The sequence below is a fragment of the Saccopteryx leptura genome, chromosome 6 (assembly GCF_036850995.1).
Source record: "Saccopteryx leptura isolate mSacLep1 chromosome 6, mSacLep1_pri_phased_curated, whole genome shotgun sequence".
Lineage (NCBI taxonomy): Eukaryota > Metazoa > Chordata > Mammalia > Chiroptera > Emballonuridae > Saccopteryx > Saccopteryx leptura.
In genome coordinates, this window is record NC_089508.1 from 41,894,688 (window position 1) to 41,915,063 (window position 20,376).

The 20,376-nt window shown below is 33.5% G+C and overlaps 1 protein-coding gene and 1 non-coding gene across 4 annotated transcripts in view; both read right to left on the reverse strand.

Annotated features, from left to right (window-relative positions):
* ARID4A (AT-rich interaction domain 4A) overlaps positions 1-20,376 on the reverse strand; it is a 62,933-nt gene that overhangs the window by 41,416 nt on the left and 1,141 nt on the right. For all 3 annotated transcript variants that reach the window (XM_066388489.1, XM_066388487.1, XM_066388488.1), the window contains exons 2-11: positions 20,227-20,283; positions 18,318-18,428; positions 17,386-17,451; positions 16,362-16,452; positions 8,266-8,345; positions 8,087-8,181; positions 6,091-6,223; positions 2,956-3,035; positions 1,990-2,066; positions 1,043-1,209 (exon numbers count right to left, since the gene is read on the reverse strand). In XM_066388489.1, the coding sequence (XP_066244586.1) occupies positions 1,043-1,209; positions 1,990-2,066; positions 2,956-3,035; positions 6,091-6,223; positions 8,087-8,181; positions 8,266-8,345; positions 16,362-16,452; positions 17,386-17,451; positions 18,318-18,428; positions 20,227-20,232 (906 nt within the window). In that variant the 5' untranslated portion in view covers positions 20,233-20,283. The remainder of the gene's footprint in view (positions 1-1,042; positions 1,210-1,989; positions 2,067-2,955; positions 3,036-6,090; positions 6,224-8,086; positions 8,182-8,265; positions 8,346-16,361; positions 16,453-17,385; positions 17,452-18,317; positions 18,429-20,226; positions 20,284-20,376) is intronic.
* LOC136377843 (U6 spliceosomal RNA) lies at positions 15,697-15,799 on the reverse strand. The gene has a single exon (XR_010746465.1). It is a non-coding gene; the product is annotated as a U6 spliceosomal RNA (small nuclear RNA).

A 20,376-nucleotide genomic window follows, 5' to 3' on the forward strand; every position in this document is an offset into this window, starting at 1 on the left:
ACATGTAAAACAGAAACAAGCATTCTATAAGCAATTTTTCATGTTCAAATAGGTCTTCTTTTTCAGTAAACTCATTCTCTTTGTCTGCCCCTAAGCCTCTTTAAACAACCAAAGATATATAGGCAATTTATCCCATTTGACAAAACTACTGAATAAATAAGACAATTCATGTTATATTCCATTAATGATTTCCTACAATTATAAATATACTCTAAATGACATTAATATTACAAAGAAAACCTACAGCACTTAAAAAATACAATCTAAATCTTTTCTATGATTTATCAAACTGCCAAATGAAATTTTTTTCAGTTTGGATAAAATTTATTTTATCTCCATTATCCTTGGGATACTGTGAAGTGTCTGAAAGAGGTGAGGTTTTTGAAGTTAAGATGGACCTAGGTTCAAATCTCTGCTCTCCATATTTAAGCTGTGCCACTTTGGGAAAGTTACTGCACTTGATGACCCTCACTTTCCTCACTTTTAAAGTAGGATAATACCAGTTACTTCACGTGGTTAACACATGTAACACATCTAAAATTTACCTTTCCTTCTTGGTTGTTTGGGAAGGATACCAAACAAACAAACACACAAAACAAAACAAAACGAAAGTTTGCACTTGATTAACCTGAAGGTTCCTCTTTGTAAACTCTTAAAAGCAAAAATTTAGTTGTAAACATAAAAAAACCCCACTTCCCCCAAATCAAGTTGAGCTAGAAAAGGACAGAAATGAATAATACAGAGACTCTAAACAGAGGGAACATATACAGAGATATAATTTTTAGTTTAGAGGAGCGTTTTTGAACCACCTATCCGTGGACCAGTCCACCAGAAATTTTGTGTTGGTCCATGAAAGACATAATCACCTGATGTTGTATGAAAATTATAGACCCAATAATCTTACTTAAATTTGCTTAAGCTCACAGTGATTTCTGCCTTAGTGGTCCCCAAAATAATTCCTGTTTTCACCAGTCTTCAAGTATAAAAAGGTTAAAAACCACTGTTTAGAGTATTAAAGTGTTTTTATGTTACAAACACCTACCACCTCTTCTTCTTCCTTTCTGGCCTCCTTTTCCTTCTCTTCCTCATTTTCTTCAGCTGGGCCATCTTCCTCGTCACTGCTGGATGACTCAAGGATTTCACTTATATCCATTTTCCAATTATCAGGAACAACTCTAGTTTTTAAGAATATGCTTGCTTTCTGCAGCCCTGTGATTAAAAATGGATTTCAGTAGTTGTTATGGAATCAGCAGCACAGAATAAAATAAATATATAACATTCAGTTAGAAGATTTGGATTCAAATTCAGCTGTCACTTATAAATGATACAGTAAACAAACGTTTTCATAAATTGTCAAATTAATGCTATTATTATTATTATTTTGTATTTTTCTGAAGTGAGAAGTGGGGAGGCATAGAGACAGACTCCCCAATGTTCTAGACCGGGATCCACCCAGCAACCCCTTTCTGGGGCTGATGCTCTGCCAATTTGGGCCCATGCTCGCAATGGAGCTATTTTTAGCTCCTGAAGCAGAGGCTTCACAGAGCCATCCTCAGCGTCCGGGCCAACCTGCTCCAATGGAGCCTTGGCTGTGGGAAAGGAAGAGAGAGATAAAGAGATAGAAAGGAGAGGGAGAGGGTAGAGAAACAGATGGGCACTTTTCCTGTGTGCCCTGGCTGAGAAATGAACCTGGAACTTTCACAAGCCGGGCCGATGCTCTACCACTGAGCCAACCGACCAGGGCCTAATGCTATTATTTTAAAGGATAACATTAGAAATCTTAATGGTAAAACATAAAATGTTATGCTTAACTACAAATTAGAAATCAAATGTTTTTTCCTAGACATTAAAAACTTAGCCACCAAGTAAGAGTGGATATCAACTCTAAACAGTTATAATGGCACCAGATAATATTCAGTGTTCCTTTAGTCACTCTTTGCCATTTAGAGTCACATCATGAAATAATGCACTGATTCATCTTTATTTTACCTGGTTTAGCAGAGAGCTCACATTCAGGTAGATTGAGAATGTCTACTTCCTTGATATCCTTTCTTGCTACAGAATAACTAATTATAGAGAAGAATAAAAGGGAGGGAATCATTATTAAATAAAAATCATCAGTTTATATTAACACATAGAAAAATATAAACCTCAAATTCAAAATTATTTTGCCTATAATATGTTTTTAAAAGACCATGTATATTCTAATCCTTAATAAAGAGCTAGAGGTAATACATATAGGCAAAGCTAGTCTCTTATTCTGATGATTCACATACTTGAAATATATTAACAAGAGCTTCACATTTGTAATATTTCAATCTATGCAAATTTCCTACCCACAGTATGGGATAGTTTATGCCAGTATCATGTTTTCCTTATAGAACACAACAATGTGTTTTGATCTTCAATATTTCTTAAATTTACTATTTAGTTTAGTAAAAGAAAAAAACATACTAGATGATAGTACTAAAATATGTTTATCATTGTAAGATATATTATGGCTCTAAATTTTTCAGATTACAATTCAAATATATATGTATTTTTTAATTTTACCTCTTTTTTTGGAAACAGAGCAAGGTTGAGATTAAGAAAAGTTTCTAAAATTCTGACTTTTAATCAGAAAAAAATCAAAACAATTATTCTGGTAATAGAATTTTATTAAAAGAAAATTTCATAATTCATAATATGTAATAGTACACGTAAATATATAGAATTTTTACAACTCAATAGAATATCACTATTGTGCTTTATTTTAAAAAACTCATTTTACTACTATTCTCACATATTGTTCAGTTTATATAGTTTTATTAGAAGAAGTAAAATATATAAAATAAAAACTTAGTTTATGAAGTGATTTAAACTTTCAAAAATAAAGTCTTAGAGCTGGGAAGATACTATGACTGTGATTCCAGTTTTTCTTCTCAACATAACACTATGAAGTGATTCATTACTCACAATTTAGAATCGATAAATGATCGAACTAAACACTGGTCTTTTTTCACTGTGATGTCATCATTACAGCTGGGAGATATTACCTAAAATATAAAATAAGAATGCATTGATTCCTATTTCTTGGCTCAAAAAAAGACTATATTCTCAACTGGATTATATTTTTTAAGAAATAGCTTCATTATCAATACCTTCCATTATTAATGAATTACTTAAACTTTGTTCAACAATGAAAATCTTCTATATCTGTACTGACCAATACAGTAACAATGAACCAACCACATGGGGCTGAGAATATGAAACGTGGCTAGTACAACTCAGAGACTGAATTACTAATTCTATTTAATTTTAATTGTTACATTTAAGCTTTCTTTAACAGTTATATAGGGTTCGTGGCTATCATACTAAATAGCATATATTCAGATAATTAAAAATTCTTGGCAGTCATATCAGCCGTCTTAATATCAGATGATAGTATGATAGTAAATGTTTGTCAGGTGCTGGTAATTATTAGATTAATATATATTTGTCTCTGCACTCAAGGAGCTAACAGTGAAAGGGTAAACACAAAACGATGCACAAAAAGAACACAATGGAGGATAATTACAGTGATACCAGTAGGCTCAGGATAATATGAAAACATGTAGGAGGAAGATTCAACCCAACCTGGAAGGAAAGGTGTGGCAGCAAAGGCTTCAAGTAAGTCTTAAAGGATGAGTAGGCACTGCCCAAAGCTTAATTACCTCACCTGAGAACCACTCTAATGGCCTTCAAATTGATTGCTTTCACCTCCACTCTTTCCAACAATCCATCCAACATACTGCTGCCTCATTAACATTTTTAAATATGGAGCTCAAAGAATGTCATTCTTCTGAAAAATTCCATGTAGAATTATGTCCCAATTCTTTATATGAACTTCTAAAGACTTTTGTTCCCTATATCCAATGTATCTTCCCAATCTTTTTCCTTATTATTCTCCTATTCACATCTATTATTTAGCCAAAATGGGTTCCTGGATCAAATAGTTCTACGAACAAACCCTTGCTTTTCTGCTTTTACTTATCTTGTTTTCTCTAAGAAGTCCTCTAGTGAAGCTCTACTCACTAACTTTAAATCCTTCAAGGCTCAGCTTGGAAGTACCAGCTTCATGAAGGCTTCCTGGATTTCCTTTAAATAAATGTCATCTCCCAGGGCAAGAAGTCAGAATATTGAACATATATTATTTTGTATTATAGTTACCTATTCTCTGTATTAGACTGTAAAATCATCAAATGTAGACTGGTGTCTTAATCATCTGTTATTTTCTACATCACCTGACAAATAATTAATCTGTTGAATAAATAAATTTAGTTTTTAAAAATCTCTTGGCAAATTATGACTTGAATATTCTGCATCCAAACTCATTTACTTATCTGGCTGAATAAGTGAATGATTCAAAAGATTTTCAGCCTTTCCTATGTAAAGAAAATGTAGCTTTGGCCAGATAGCTTTGTTGGTTAAGAGCTTCATTCTGAAGTACTGAGGTTGTCAATTCAATCCCTGGTCAGGGCATATACAGGAAAAGATCAATGTTCCTATCTCTTTCTCTCCTTTCCTCTCTCTCCCTCTAAAATCAATTTAAAAAATAAAAAAGAAAATCTATTATAGCTGGACCAGGTGGTGGCACAATGGATAGAGCACAACCTGGGGCACTGAGGACCCAGGTTCAAAACCTCGAGGTCGCTGGCTTGAGTCCAAAGGTCACTGGCTTGAAGCTCAAGGTCTCTGGCTTGAGCTATGGGTCACTGGCTCAGCTGGAACCCCTGGATCAGGACATGCATGAAAAATAATCAGTGAACAACTAATGTCCCACAACTACGAATTGATGCTTCTCATTTCCCTCCCTTCCTGTATGTCTCTGATTCTGTCTCTGTCTCTCTCTTTTTCCCTTGCTAAAAATAATAATAAAAAAAAAAAAATAAAGGGAAATCTATTCTAGAGGAATTGATTAAGGTACTTACATGCACAAAGAACCCTAAAATATTACCTCAGTTCTTTAAAGGATTTTAATCTAATTTGGGATATATTTTTGTGCCCAAATTATTATTAGACATACAAGTAATATCAAAACTCAGAGAAAAAGGGCATATTTATGTTAAGAGTACTTAGGGGAGACTGCAGAAAAGGTAGAACTTGAACTCTGAGCTAGAGTTTAAGATATATTTAAGAAGAGAGAAATAAGAAGAGGAGAACATGTTGACAGGTATTACCAAGTATTATTGATTCCTCTCATGAAATCAATCTCTTGCTCATCCATTCTTCTCACGCCTTCCTAAGCAAAGATTAGTTTTCTCTACCAACCCATGTAAGATTTGCATTTCCAAAGCCTAAGTGTCCCTTCCCTTTCCCGAGTACTTCCCGTCTTATTTCAGTGTCCTTACCAAGTTTTTAAAATTACTATATACATTTTAATTACTACGTAACCTTTTAGATGTGTACAGTAAGCTTCTACAGGGCAATTTCTTACAAGTCTCATTTTTTTCTCTCTTCTAAGGAACTGAGAACAAACCTGAACTCACTGCAGACCCTCAGGAATAGTAATGATATAAGGCAGGGTTAGTGTCTTATGGAGGGAGCAGTTAAGAAAGAACCGAGTAAGTCTCTTAGAGAGCTTATACTGGGAACAGGAACACACCAAGAGCTAGATATGAACTCAAATACTGATTTAAGAGAGCGGAACTGATCCATTAGGCAGTCAGTGAAGATTTTTTTTAAGAATGAAACTATCATGATTAAATCTCTAAGAATAGTTCCTTCTAAAAATTAGTCTAAATTTAGTAAAGAAAGAATTCAATAACTAAATTAAGTGGAGGTAGTTACTGTACATCAGATTTAAAGTGGTAATGGGAACAGTAAAAAAAATAAGACCACTAATACGTTTTAAAGGAAAAACGGAAAGATCTCCCTAAGCGATCAGTTACAGAGAATTAAAGAAAGGAAATAAGACATTGAAGTATGTGGGACCTGAGCACAATTGCTCAATTTTGCAATAAAGTGCAAATTAAATTTGTATAATACTTTCAAAAAATTTTAAATGCTTTTTAAAAATCTTTGTGAAACAAGTATGTTAAATGGTTAAGTCTGGAAAGAAACCATACTTACCAAAGCAGGATACCATTCAGTCTTCTCAGAAGTAGATACCACACTTACAACTTTCCCTAATAATTTATCATTGAGACGCCGCTTATCCTCATCTTCCTCTTCACTAGTTTCTTCTTCCTTTTCATCTTCATTACTAAAAGTTAGAATAACATGATCATGATCTTAACTCAAACCATATTTGAAAAGAGAGTGGTATGAATTTAATATATTCAATTGAATTTCTTCTCTGGATTATCCTGGAATAGTAACCTTTTCATTCTTACTGGGATTGAAGAGCTGGATACTTCCTATCCCCACAGAAGTAGTCCTGAGCTGTCCATGGTCACTCTGAGTTCACTGTACCAGAGCAATGAGGACATGGACTTAGGCTCTCCTGCCAACCACCCACTGGGACAGAAAAGCCTAATTATGTCAACATTAAATACTTACTGTGCCAAATAAATTTTTTTAAAAGACTGCCTTGCTACTTTTTATGTATGCCAGCTGCCAGATAATATAACTCTAATTTTCTAACAGGTAATGAAAAGATCTCATTACAACATATCTGAAGTTTATTTAGATGACCTACCTGGATAATTAAACAGACAAACCCACAGTAAGGAATAGTCTACAGAACTGGCCTATATCTTCAAAAATGTCAATGTCTGCCTTGCCTGTGGTGGTGCAGTGGCTAGAATGTCGAGCTGGAATGCTGAGTTTGCTTGTTTGAAACCCCAGGCTTCCCTGGTCAAGGCACATATGAGAAGCAACTATGAGTTTTGCTTCCGCTCCCCTCCCCGCCCCGCCTTTCTCTCTCTCTTTCACAAAAAAAAAAAAATCAATAGTCTTAAATACATGTCAATGTTATGAAAAGACAAATAAAAAAGGCTAACAAAGCTTTCCAGATTAAAGGAGACTTAAGAACTATGTAAACTAAATGGAATGCATCATCTTGGATTGCATTCTGGAATCAGGGGATACTATAAAAGTTATTACTGGGGCAATAAGCAAAATTTGAAATATGGAGTATGTGATATTAGGTAATAGCATTTATCACTGTTAAATTTTATGAATCTGATAAACATATTTTGGTTATATAAGAAAATATCCTTGTTCTGTCCTAGGATAAAGTCTTTAGGGATAAAAGGTCATGATGCTTGCAACTTCCTCTTAAATTAAATTTTAAAAATTATAACATGTACCTATAAAGAAAGGGGATAACACATGTACCAATAAGGTTAACAATTAGTGAATCCAGATGATGAGTATATGAAAATTTATTACATAATTCTTTTCTTTTTCTTTCTTCTTTTCCAAATGAGAGGAGAAATAATAGAGAGACAGACTCCAGCATGCGCCCTGACCAGGATCCACCAGGCGACCCTCATCTGGGGCCGATGCTCTGCCCATCTAGGAACCATGCTCACAACTGAGCTATTTATAGCACCTGAGGTGGAGGCTCCATGGAGCCATTCTCAGCAACCAGGGCTGATACACTCGAACCAATCAAGCCATGGCTGTGAGAGAAGAGAAAGGGAGAGAGAGAGAGAGAGAGAACGAAAGAAGGAAGAAGGGCAATAAAAAGCAGATGGTCACTTCTCCTGTATGCCCTGGTCAGGAATCGAACCCAGGACATCCCTTGCTGGGCTGACACTTTTACCACTGAAATAACTGGCCAGAGCCTATTACATAATTCTTAAAATTCTTAAGTTGGAATATTTTTTAAATAAAACAGTTAAAAAATACATATACTCACTTAAAGTAGAAAAATCCTATCAATTATGGAATTTGGTAAAGTAACTCAAAACAAAAATAACCTCCCTGAAAAAGGAGTTGTGATAATTACTAGACTAAGTAATGGGAAAAATTAAGAACAGGTTGGTTCAGGGTAAAATGTCTAACATAAAGATACAGATGCTATGGAAAAGTTACCCAAACAGATTTAGCCATCCTAGAAAAGCCATTTGTTTAATACAATAATTACTGTAATGTTGCTGTATATGATATCACTACTCACATAGGAAGAGAGGATCTCCTTCCTCTGTTTGTCTTCTTTGCAATTACTGGAGTTCCAAAATGCTCTGGATTTGTTAATGGAAGCTGGTCAAGTGTCTGGATAAGAAACAAACAAATTAAATCACATTTCACTGTACATGAGTAGCCTTTGTTCAACCCAAACAGTCCATATTACCCTACCTCACTCTCAGCAAAATGTCTCTCTCCTTTTAGGCAAAGTGAGGTGCGTCTCAATGTTCTCTCATCACCATCATCAAACACTACAATAAGCAAACAGGAGAAAGTTTATACCCACAAAAAAAATTCAATTGCACAGAATGTTGTTATTGCTATTTATCCAGGACTTAATATTTGCAAGAACCATTATTTGTTAGTTTTCAAAACCTTTTAAAATGTACATAGCACATTTTTCATTCTGTAGGTACCAAACAAACAAGGATACAGTACATGGCTGTTTCCAACTTCTTGTTTCCATTCACTTTTTCAACTTCTAACACTATAGAACCACCTTCTTAAACTGTTAACACAATAGTCAAAACACAGATAACAAGTTACCTTTACACCTAAAAGGATGAGCAAAAACTTAGTTAAAAAAAAGAAGTGTTTTGGGTTTTTTTCAAATTAGCAATAAAATACCTCTAACTTTAAGAAACTGACTTGATCATGGCTGAATTATTCTACTACTTCTAACTTATTTGTATGATAACCTATCACAGCAGATTCTAAAGTCATAAGATTCAACTTTTTTCTTTTGGTAGAAGAGGATGTAAGTTATGCAGAAAGGTTGAAATGAGAAAAACATCAAAAAAGTAAAAATTAAAAAATATTCTAAACAATAAGTCAAAATTTTATGGATGTTTTCTTAAAACTTACTTCTATAGTTTTCAAAACTCATACTAATTGAAAACTATGTTCAACTTTTTCAAGGAAATGGGGATAAGGAATTTAACAAAGAACTAATATTTATCATATAAATAGCTATATTATTTTTATAATTTTATAGGTTTAATTTCTCAGAAATGTGCTCTGATTTTACTATCTAACATTTACAAAGCTTATTAAAAAAGAACATGTCAGAAGAGGCTTGGTTGCCCAGTGGATAGAGCGTCAGACTGGGATGCAGAGGACCCAGGTTCAAGACCCCGAGGTCACCAGCTTGAGCGCGGGCTCATCTGGTTTGAGCAAAAGCTCACCAGCTTGGACCCAAGGTCGCTGGCTCGAGCAAGGGGTTACTCGGTCTGCTGAAGGCCCGCGGTCAAGGCACATATGAGAAAGCAATCAATGAACTACTAAGGTGTCGCAATGCACAACGAAAAACTGATGATTGATGCTACTCATCTCTCTCCGTTCCTGTCTGTCTGTCCCTGTCTATCCCTCTCTCCAACTTTCTCTCTGTCTCTGTAAAATAAAAATTTAAAAAAAATGCATAAACAAATCAATAAATGTTTGTACATTGTATGAAGATAATATATATACAGGAAAGCATAAAATGATTATTTTAAGATTGAATCCTGCTTTTCATAATTTTAGATGCTTTTCCATTCTAACAGAATAGGTTAGTGTTAATTTAAGAAAATTGTACATTACCTTGATTTAATAATATTCTAGAGCCTTTACTTTGTTACTTATATAATTATAATCCTGCATTTTTTTCATTTTTTAAAAGGGTTATTTTATTAGCACTTTGTCTTCAAATCATAAGAGCACTCAAATTCTTTAATATTTATCTCAGACAGTTTTTTTTCCTTAGACTAGATATCAAGCTTAGATTCTCCTACATGCAGGAGACAATGCAGAGACAATTAAAATCTCCTAAAGAACATACTCAAAGAACCATAATTATCCCACACAACAGCTATTTTATATATTGTCAATAATGCATAAATTAATGGCCACCTGCAGACAGACACAATGACAGGATAAAACACCGTTCATCAAATATATCACTAATCTATACTTGATTAACAGTGCAACAAACATTTGTACCAAAATTATGACTCATATGGTATCAAATCTAATAAACCACTGTTATTTACAAAGTTCAAAATACAAAATTATCATATCAAACTTAAAATAATTCTTCACATTAGTGCTAACGTCTATAAGCACACCAAAAAATAAAATGTTTTAAAAAAATAAAATCTTAAGGTTCCAATTTTCCTTAATGTCTAGAATACCAAAGATAGTGACATACACACACTTAAGTCAGACACACATTTAAGTGGAGGTGTGAGGAAGAAAATATAAGACCAATTAATAATACCAAATTTATTCAACAAAATCTTCTCCAGTTTTTTATCATTTATCAATGGTGGCCCAAATCAAAATGTTTTGATAAGAAATTTCAACAATTTAATATAATTAGTTCTTGTCTTTTAAAATAATCATTTAAAAATAAATCAGATTTTTGAAGGAAAAAATTGATTTCACTCACCAGATTTTACCAGAAGTAAAAATAATGTAATAACCAAAGAAAACTCTTAAAAGAGGATTGTAGCACAAACAACATTTTTTTAATTACTCAATTTACTACTTTATTGAAAGATCTGAAGTAGCTACAGGAAAGTTTCACTTTTACATAGGAATCCTTTCCACTTCAAGTGAATAGAGAGAAATAGTGTAAGACTTTAATTCATAAAACTATACATATGTGTGTATTTGAGTACTTTAAACAAGTCTGTAAAGCCATGTAACTTCATAAGCAAATAGAAAACTCAACCACATAATGGACCTATTAATCATGACATCTCTGATTATCAAAACCATAAAGTCCCATCTATAAGTTCTCTCTATAACTTCCAAGAATCATTAAAAAACCACAAATTTGTAGGCATCAAAAAATTACCCTGGCATTTTGATAAAAGTGAAATAATTAACTGTTGCATAAAGTAAATTTAGCTTCTTTTAGTTAAAGATGTATACTACAGCATGCCAAGAGAAAAACAGTAAGACTATTAGAATTTAGTAATCCTGTGAAATTTCTTATAACTGCAAAAAATGGCTCTTAAACAGATTATCCACTGAGCAACAGAACAGATATAACAAAGGTAGTATCTGTTATTGTATTATATATAAATACTAAAACTTAATTTGAGAAAAATGATAAAGGTAAGACTCTCGATTAACAATCATACTAGGCAAAATAATGCCAATCCAAACAAATATATAATACCCAACCCTAAACTGTTAGAATTCAAAGAAACAAAAGCAAGCAGGATCTAATCTAATTACTAAATACAAAAAATTTGCTGTTCTCATAACACTGTTAGATGCTGGAGGATAGTGAGATAATAGAAGTAAATTAACTTTATCCACTATGTAATTGACTATCACTTATTAAAATTCTACCATGTCCTGATCTTCACAGCAGCCTCTGCAAGACAGGAATCACTATCTTCCTTTTATAGATAAAGAAGTTGAGAATCAGAAGGTTAATCAATGAGCTACAATTTATATAAAAGGGGATGAAGCAAAGGCATAAAGTAAACATGGTAGGAAGTCAAGAATTCTGACACTGTAAAAATAAATATTATTATATCTGTGTCGTAGTTATGATGAACAAATATTTCACATGACGATGTAAAAACTTTAAAATTTAGCCTGCCCAGGTGGTGTCGCAGTAGATAGAGTGTTGGACTAGGATGTGGAGGACCAAGGTTCAAAACCACGAGGTTAGCAGCGTGAGCGCAGGCTCATCTGGTTTGAGCATAGCTCACCAGCTTGGACCCAAGGTCGCTGGCTCGAGCAAGGGGTTACTCGGTCTGCTGAAGGCCCGCGGTCAAGGCACATATGAGAAAGCAATCAAAAAACAACTAAGGTGCTGCAACAAAAAACTGATGATTGATGCTTCTCATCTCTCTGTTCCTGTTTGTCCCTATCTATCCCTCTCTCTGACTCTCTGTCTCTGTAAAAAACAACAACACCAAACACAACAAAACTTCCCTAGGTAAAATCAATAGTCCTGTTCCTCAGAAAATCATCTGTGAGAACTACGTAAATCCCTTAACAGCTAGGGTCAAAAACTTCAAGAACCTAGAAACTTAAGAAGTTAACATTCAAATGTCTAATTATATTAACAAAATAGGGGAATGCTAAGTCTTATGGAAGGCCATTTAAACAATGGGTTAAAACCAGTCACAGGACTGAACAGATTTCTTTGTTGTTTAGTGCTTTTTTTCTTAATGATTTTCTAGTCAATGAAATAAACACCTAATTTTGAAACCATTTTGTGGTTGATTTTAGTTATAACAACATTTGTTAGAACAGGCTTTAACTAAATTAAAAACCTTATAATTCTGCAGTACATTCCAAAAATATGTCAGTCCATTCACCAGTTTAATCTAAACTAGAAATATCATGAGATCTGATACAACTGATGTGTAAAACAGTAACAATAGGATATGAAAAAATTAAGAATCTTAAAAATGTCACAAAAATATACATATGGTAAGCCTGACCAGGCGGTAGCGTAGTGGATAGAGTGTCAGACTGGGATGCCGAGGACCCAGGTTCGAGACCCCGAGATCACCAGCTTGAGTGCGGGCTCATCTGGTTTGAGAAAAAGCTCACCAGCTTGGACCCTAGGTTGCTAGCTTGAGCAGGGTGTTACTTGGTCTGCTGAAGGCCCACGGTCAAGGCACATATGAGAAAGCAATCAATGAACAACTAAGGTGTCATAATGTGCAATGAAAACTAATGATTGATGCTTCTCATCTCTCTGTTCCTGTCTGTCTGTCCCTGTCTACCCCTCTCTCTGATTCTAAAAAAAAATACACACACACACAGTAAAATAGATTTTAGTGTTAAACTTCATATATAATAGCTACACACATTTTATGTATAAATTACTAAATTTAATGGCAATTTTTTCATTTACATTTTCCTCATTTTTCATATTCAATGTGTTATTTTCATTTTCCAAAAAGGTAAAAAAATAAAAAAGAGTAGTTTTAGAATTGTCTTATTGATAGTTGTGTTTACTATGAGTTAATGGCAACATTTAAGTATAGATATGAATTCTATTACAAATTTTGATACCTTTGAACAACTAGACAGATAACACACTTCCATACATTACAGATTTGTTATCTTGAATGCAAGTAAAAGATCTGCCAAATGAACAAACTATGCTAGGAAGCAGTGTTTTATGATAGAAAGAGGAAATATTTCCAAGGATCAAGAAACAAAAATATCCTTGAGCTAGAGTTATTTATTATGCAACATCAGTGGGCAAGGTATTATTAAATTTTTAAAAATTGAATGATAGTAGCCTGACCAATGGTGGCACAATGAGTGGACAGAGCATCAACCTGGCACACTAAGGTCCCAGGTTCGAAACCCCAAAGTCGCCAGCTTGGATCACAGGATCTTTAGAGCGTGGGATCATGGAAATAATACCATGGTCACTGGCTGGAGCCCAAAGGTCGCTGGCTTGAGTCCAAGGTCACTGGTTCAGCTTGAGCCCCCTATCCCCACTCCTGTCAAGGCACATATGAGAATAAATCAATGAACTAAGTGACACAACTATGAGTTGATGCTTCTCATCTCTCTCTCCTGTCCTGTCTCTCCCTCTCTTGCTAAAAAAAAAAAAAAAAAGTTATGGTAGATCTATAACCTGTTTCAAAATTGGTTATTCAGGACAAATTAATACCTAACTTTTTTTTTAAGTGAGAGGAGGAAAGATAGTGAGACAGACTCTTGTTTGTGCCCTAGCTGGATTTATCCAGCAACCCTCATCTGGGGCTGATGCTTGAATCAACCGAGCTATCCTCAGCACTTGACACCCATGCTTGGACCAACTGAGCCACTGGCTGTGAGAGAGGAAGAGAGAGAGAGGGGATCAAGAGGGGTGAAGAGAAGCAGATGGTCACTTCTCATGTGTGCCCTGACTAGGGTTTGAACTCAGGACATCTGAACATCAGGCCAACACTCTCTCCACTGAGCCAACAGGCCAGGGCCTCATTGCTAACTTTTGATCACCAATGATTATAACTCCTATTTGAGCCAAACCAGCAGTAAGATATCCTCCTTTATTTCTTTTTTAATAATCTGACATAATTCCAAGATCTCTTTAAAAAACAGTCATGAAGAACATTCATACTTTGTATAACTTTCTGTTTCTACCTATGCAACACTTACCTATGACCTAGAAATCAAGAAATATTTCAGAAAAGAGCAATTAAATCCAATAGGTAGTAGGTACTCAATTAAAGAAAAATATTGAAAGTTCATGACCTGTAAGAGATTTTGCCATCTCTTAAGCTTGTTATATTCAAATCATTCTTTATGTGGTCTACATCCTTCAATATGTAAACATTCTTCATAGCAGAGCTCTATATTGAATATACTTAAGCGAAAAGTGTCTCTTAAAGCCTGAAATTTTTAGGTCATTCTCTCTCATTACACAGATGCAAAAACCTTAAATATAAAATTTCTCCCGAATAAGTTTCTGTTTCTCCAAGTGTGGTTTGTTTTTCTAAGGGTGTACCAGCCACATTAGATTCAGTCATTGTGCATATAAATAAAGATTCTTGGGTTGCCACCTCCAGATCTACTAAATTGGAGAGATTTGGGGTTCTCAAATCTCATTTTTTTAAACAAGCACCAAGTGATTCTTATGTACACTAATGACTGTGATACATGAATTATATGCAATTACAATTCTAAGCTCTTTGAGAACAAGAATTATACAATTTCATCTATAATTATCCATCATAGAAAATCACCACAGAGAAAGCTCAGTAGCAATTCCTTTTTGGTAATGCTAAAATGCCTTTCATGTAAAGGATAGAGATTGCTATTCATAATTGAAGGATTATTCTGGGGTCCAGAAATCAAGAATGTAATAACCTGAAAAGTACTGCTTCTGCAGAAGCGTGAGCACTATAATTCATAAAATGTACACAAGTACTGTGAATGCAACCTCGATACTGGGTACCGAACAGAATGAAATTTTTATCTTTGAACATGCATCATATAATTTCCCATGATTCTGTACATGTCAACTCCTGTTATTTTTACCACTGCCTTATTAGCTTAGTTTTTAAATCTCCAACAACTACCAACAGGCATAAAAAAGCTTCCTTAAATTTTGTAGTTCAGAATTATAGACCGTTGTGAACCAACACCATCTTCTACAAGGTCCAAAAATAAAAATGGAACGAAAATAGTCTTTATGTACAGTAAATAGCCCCTAGTTCTAATACAAGCCACAGGGGGTAAAAAAAAACCACAGGAAATACAATTTTTAACCAAAGCACCAAGTCAAGGAAAATAAAAGCCTAAGAGCTAATTCTATAAGGAAACCACAACACTATCATTATACTATTTATACCAAGACATAATGTTAAAAACCAAACAATGCTATAGAGGTTCTGTGTAAAACCAAGGATTGGGTATTATTTGCAGAATTCAAAGTACTGAGAGAAAAGTTAAAAATGTTAATTGCTAATATTGTTATCAACATAATGATAGCAACTATTTAAGAACTACATTTAGGTTTTAATTTACTTGTATTATGGCACTTGTTGCCACTCACTACAGTAAAGTTGTTTAAAGCCAGTATAAAGTTATGTATGAATGAAATGTTAAGAGTGCATTCACATTACTAGCATATTCTCTCTCTCTCTCTTTTTTTTGTATGTCATCCTTGCTCAGGGCCATACTAATCTCTGTATCATTCCCATTTTAGTATATTTGCTGCTGAAGCTAGCACGCTTATATTTTTCTTGAAAGGTGTTAGTAAGAGAGCTCTCACTGTATCACATTTCAAAAATTAAGCTATGTTTTACCTAGGCTAGAATCTACTCTTGTTGGAATTATTTTAGTTTGTAAATTCTATAATATGTATGGTAATATACAACCTTTATACAAAACAGGCAGCAACACAATAAAAAGTTACAATGCCAATCTCAACTGTAATTACAGAAAAAGTTAAAAAGTCTGATTATTTACCATACTAAGTAGTATTGACTTTATCTATAAAACAGCAATAACAATATAATTTAACTTTCTTGAAAAGAAATATCAAGGTAACCTAAAAAGTACATTCCTAAATGAAATGTACTTTTAGCCACAAATGCCCAAGTTCTATAAGAGATCATTATTTCTGTGAGTAGCAGGTTGTCAATAAAATTTCAGGCAACTGTATTAAGTAAACTGACAGAAAAGAATACATATTTCTCTGCTAACATAACAATTCAGTGTATTTACAAAATAGAAGTATATGCAACCCCCAAATCAAATCCTATGGATTAAATTATTACTTAACTACTTACCCACAGTATACCAACTAGCATCTGTCAACTTGCTGATAATAGCTTCCTGAAAGGATCCATCAGATGTCCTTGTTTCAACAATAGCTCCAACCTAAAACACAAAATCAAAATTTCATTACCAAATTTAAACAAACCAAATCACGATCACTTGTGTATGAAAAAATAATATTTAGGATAATTCTACCTCACACTGGCTTAGATCTTTATCATTTATAATGCTTATACATTTATCAAGCAATCTGAGCACCCTTTTGGCATAAGGAAGCTATTAATACACCTATTTTACACATTGAAAATTGTGGCTCCAAGAGGAGATGATATGCAGAGTACAGGATGAGAACCCAGTCACTCAGGTCTTAATTCAATGCCTTTTTACTATAACACATTGTCTTCAAGAAAGTTGTGGAATATAAAAACTAAAAAACCATACAACAAAGCAAAAATAGCTTCATTCTCCTTCATAGATATACTGGATTCAGCATTTGTATTTAAGGGAACTTTTAGAAAGAGATAGACCAGTTGACCTTCTTTTAGTTTCTAGACCTTTGTGTATCAAATATTAACCAAACTGGTACTGAGACATAACAAAATTACATAAACAAATGACCAAAAATGAATGGAAAACATAATATAAGTATTCATTAAATTAAATTACGAAGTCAACATAGTTTACCTGGTAAGTTAAATAGAACAGAAGATTCAGATTTATGACATTAGTATACAGGTATTACTTAGTAAACAATCATATATGACGTATACACTGTGTCATATGATTTTTTTGGTTCTTATATTACACAAAACTCCTGTTTACATATATTAAGATATCCTTCTGTAAGATATTTAACATTCTTAAGGACATAGCCATTGTAATATAATTCATACTAACTATATAAAATCACATTTGTATTTTTGTTCTCTAATATTCTTATGAAATTTTAAAATTGTATCTAAAAATAAAATTCAATAAGTTATTGTATGAATTTATTATTATTATTTCAAATTTTAAACTGTATAATATACATACTCTTAAAGGACCCTTTACTTGGTCATCTTGTACCAATTGTGTAGTATTGTCCTGTTTTAAGAGCACCTGAAAAAAATTTTGTATAATAATTAGTTACTTTGAATATAATACATTTATGGTAATAATGTAACAACGTCTTTAATTTATGCTTTCTTAGCATCCTGTGGTTACTTCTATTATAATACTTATTATATTGTCTTATATTTATGTTTATTGTCTCTCTCATTAACTGTGGGCTCCTTGAAGGCTCGAGTCCTGCTTTCTCGCTATAGGCCCAGCAGTTAGCAAATATCAATGCATATTACAGGAACTTAATAAATGTTTACTGAATTAATGAACTATAACTAAGATTATTAAAAACATTTATATAAGAGAATTACTGTAAGGAAACCAAAAAAAGTGTTAACAGTAGTATTTCTGAGAGGTTAGCAGTGGGCATTAATCCTTTGGTACATTTCTATATTTTAAATATTGTACAAGAATAATGTGTTAACTATTTTCTGGTCATAAAAGCATCTTAAAAATAAAATTTCTAAATAATTTTTAATGATGTCTTGAAAACATAGTTCCCACTGTATTATTTTTCCTAATCACTTGAACTTGTCTCAACGTGAACATTATGAAAAAGGAGAAAACAGATTATAGCCTAAGTAATCATGATACCACAAATAGGACCACTCCACATGATCGGAAGTATCATGAACATGGTATTTGCACGGAAGCATTTGAAATAATTTCTCATTTTGAGTTATTTCTCAAGTCTTAATGTGCTTTCCCTATAGTTTTATATAACAGTGCTTTCACATAGTAATGGATTCAGTAAGAGAAATAATAATTCAATAAATAAAATGTTGATTTGCAGTCTCCCCTCATCCCAAACACTTTTCAATACAAAATTAATAAAGCTCTTGCATGAAAAGAAAGAAAATTACCTTAACTTTTACCAGCCGTTTCACAGTCTTAATTTTTGCCTCACAGAAGGCACCTCGGTACTTGGCACTTACGTCAGTTCCCACTGTCAGGTAGGCAGGCTCATCTGCCGCCTGAGGAAAGGAACGGAAAATGTGAATTTCACTACTATTTTCCCCCACTCCAACCTCAGGTCTCATAAGGTTCTGTGTTTAAATTAACAAAAACGGGAATAGTATTTGTTTATTAATATCACTAATATTTGAAAAGTGCCCTGAAGCAAACACTTTATTAATAGTTCTTTATTTCATAAACATAAAACATTTTAAATTATAACAGGAAAGTATCAGTAGAAAAATACAATAATTTTTCCCTCCAGATATAAGATATTTCAGTAATTCTACAACTTATTTAAGAAATTATAATAAAAAAAAACCCAGGAAAAATATATGTATATTAAATGTCTCATAACACTTTGTTATTCAATTATGGCATCCAGAAAACTTTGTTTTCAAATTAACAGAATGCTATCAAAATTAACAAAAACAACAACAACAACACATAATTAAATATTTATTAACAGAGCTAAATGCAACATCTTTTTGGATATGGTAGAATTGTTCAGAGGGGGAAAAATCAATTCTTTTAGTAAAGAAAGCATTATTAGAAAAAAATGTCTAAAAGCTGTACTTTAAAAGTTTAAGTCTGATGAATGCAGAGATATGCACTAATGACTCAAGACGTATAGACATACCAATTTACTTTTTGGTATATATCTACTATATATATGTGCATGTGTGTGTTATGTATGTGTGTGCGTGTTGTGTGCATAAAGCTTTACTAAGAAATGTCTACTTTTAGCCAACAGCCACAAGATACACTGAAAGATATGAGAAATTTCATACTACAATTCATTTTAATCTTGATTGCTATCTCAAGCTGTCATTTTACCTTTTTTTCAAAAGGTAACTGTGCTCATACAAGTTTGATTCAATATTGCCAAGTGCAGAAATTACAATGTACCCTTAAGAGATACATTTTAAGTAGAAAATGACTTTCATTTTCCAGTAAGTTTTGCAAAGTAACATTAAAGGTTATTATGTGTCACTTCAAGGAGATAAGAAAGCAAGAGTAAATTTGGGGAAATGCTGTATTTCAGAGCTTCATACATTGAAACTGTAAATGACTAAGGAATTAAGTACCTTTTAAAGTTAGTGTATTTACAGATAATGCAATTTGAAGAATACTATTAGCAAGTAAATATCGGACCTAAAACATTCAATGCTACAACAGTACAGACTGTTACACCTTCCTTTACCTTTGAACATCACATATGTTTGCAGTATTAGTTGTGTTCGGAAGTATATACATATTTTTAGATTGGCTATGTGTATAAAGATACTTATTATAACGACTTATTTTATTTTACCTAAGAATACAAAAAATTTTGGCTAGAGAATTTCACTTGATCCCCAGCAAAAAAAACGATCGCTCCCTTACACAATCCACATATTCTTTCCTTTAGAAAACCACACTGGCAATGGGGAAGAAAAAAAAATTCCAAAAAACCCCCAAAAGAACCAAAAGCAGGACAAAAGCTTTACTTCTGCAAAGGTTGCTGCCAACACAGGAAGTGTTTAAAAATACTAGCCCAATGGACAACAATGGAAAGGCTGCTATAGCCTTTCTAAACTAACTGCTTCAGAGAGGGGCCGAACTGACCGCACTTAGACACAATGATCATTTCTCACCCATTCAACACGTCCTCCTTTTCAGAAAGCGCTGCTTAATATAGGAATCAATTCTGAGTAGCAAAAAACCCCAAAACAACAACAACCAAAAAACAAAAAACAAAAAAACATTCCACAGCACTAGCCTCACGACAGGCAGCGTCCAGGGCACGAGGTTCAGAGCAGAGCTGATTCCACTTACCTTCATTTTTCCTGGTGACCTATGGGGTTCCAGCTCAATCAGCTAGGTTCTCCGTCGCTAGAACCAAGGGGAGGAGAAAGAGAAGCCAGAATCAGTCTACACGAGGAAACGACCTAGGGAAAGAAAGTAAACAAACGCCAGCGGAGAGGC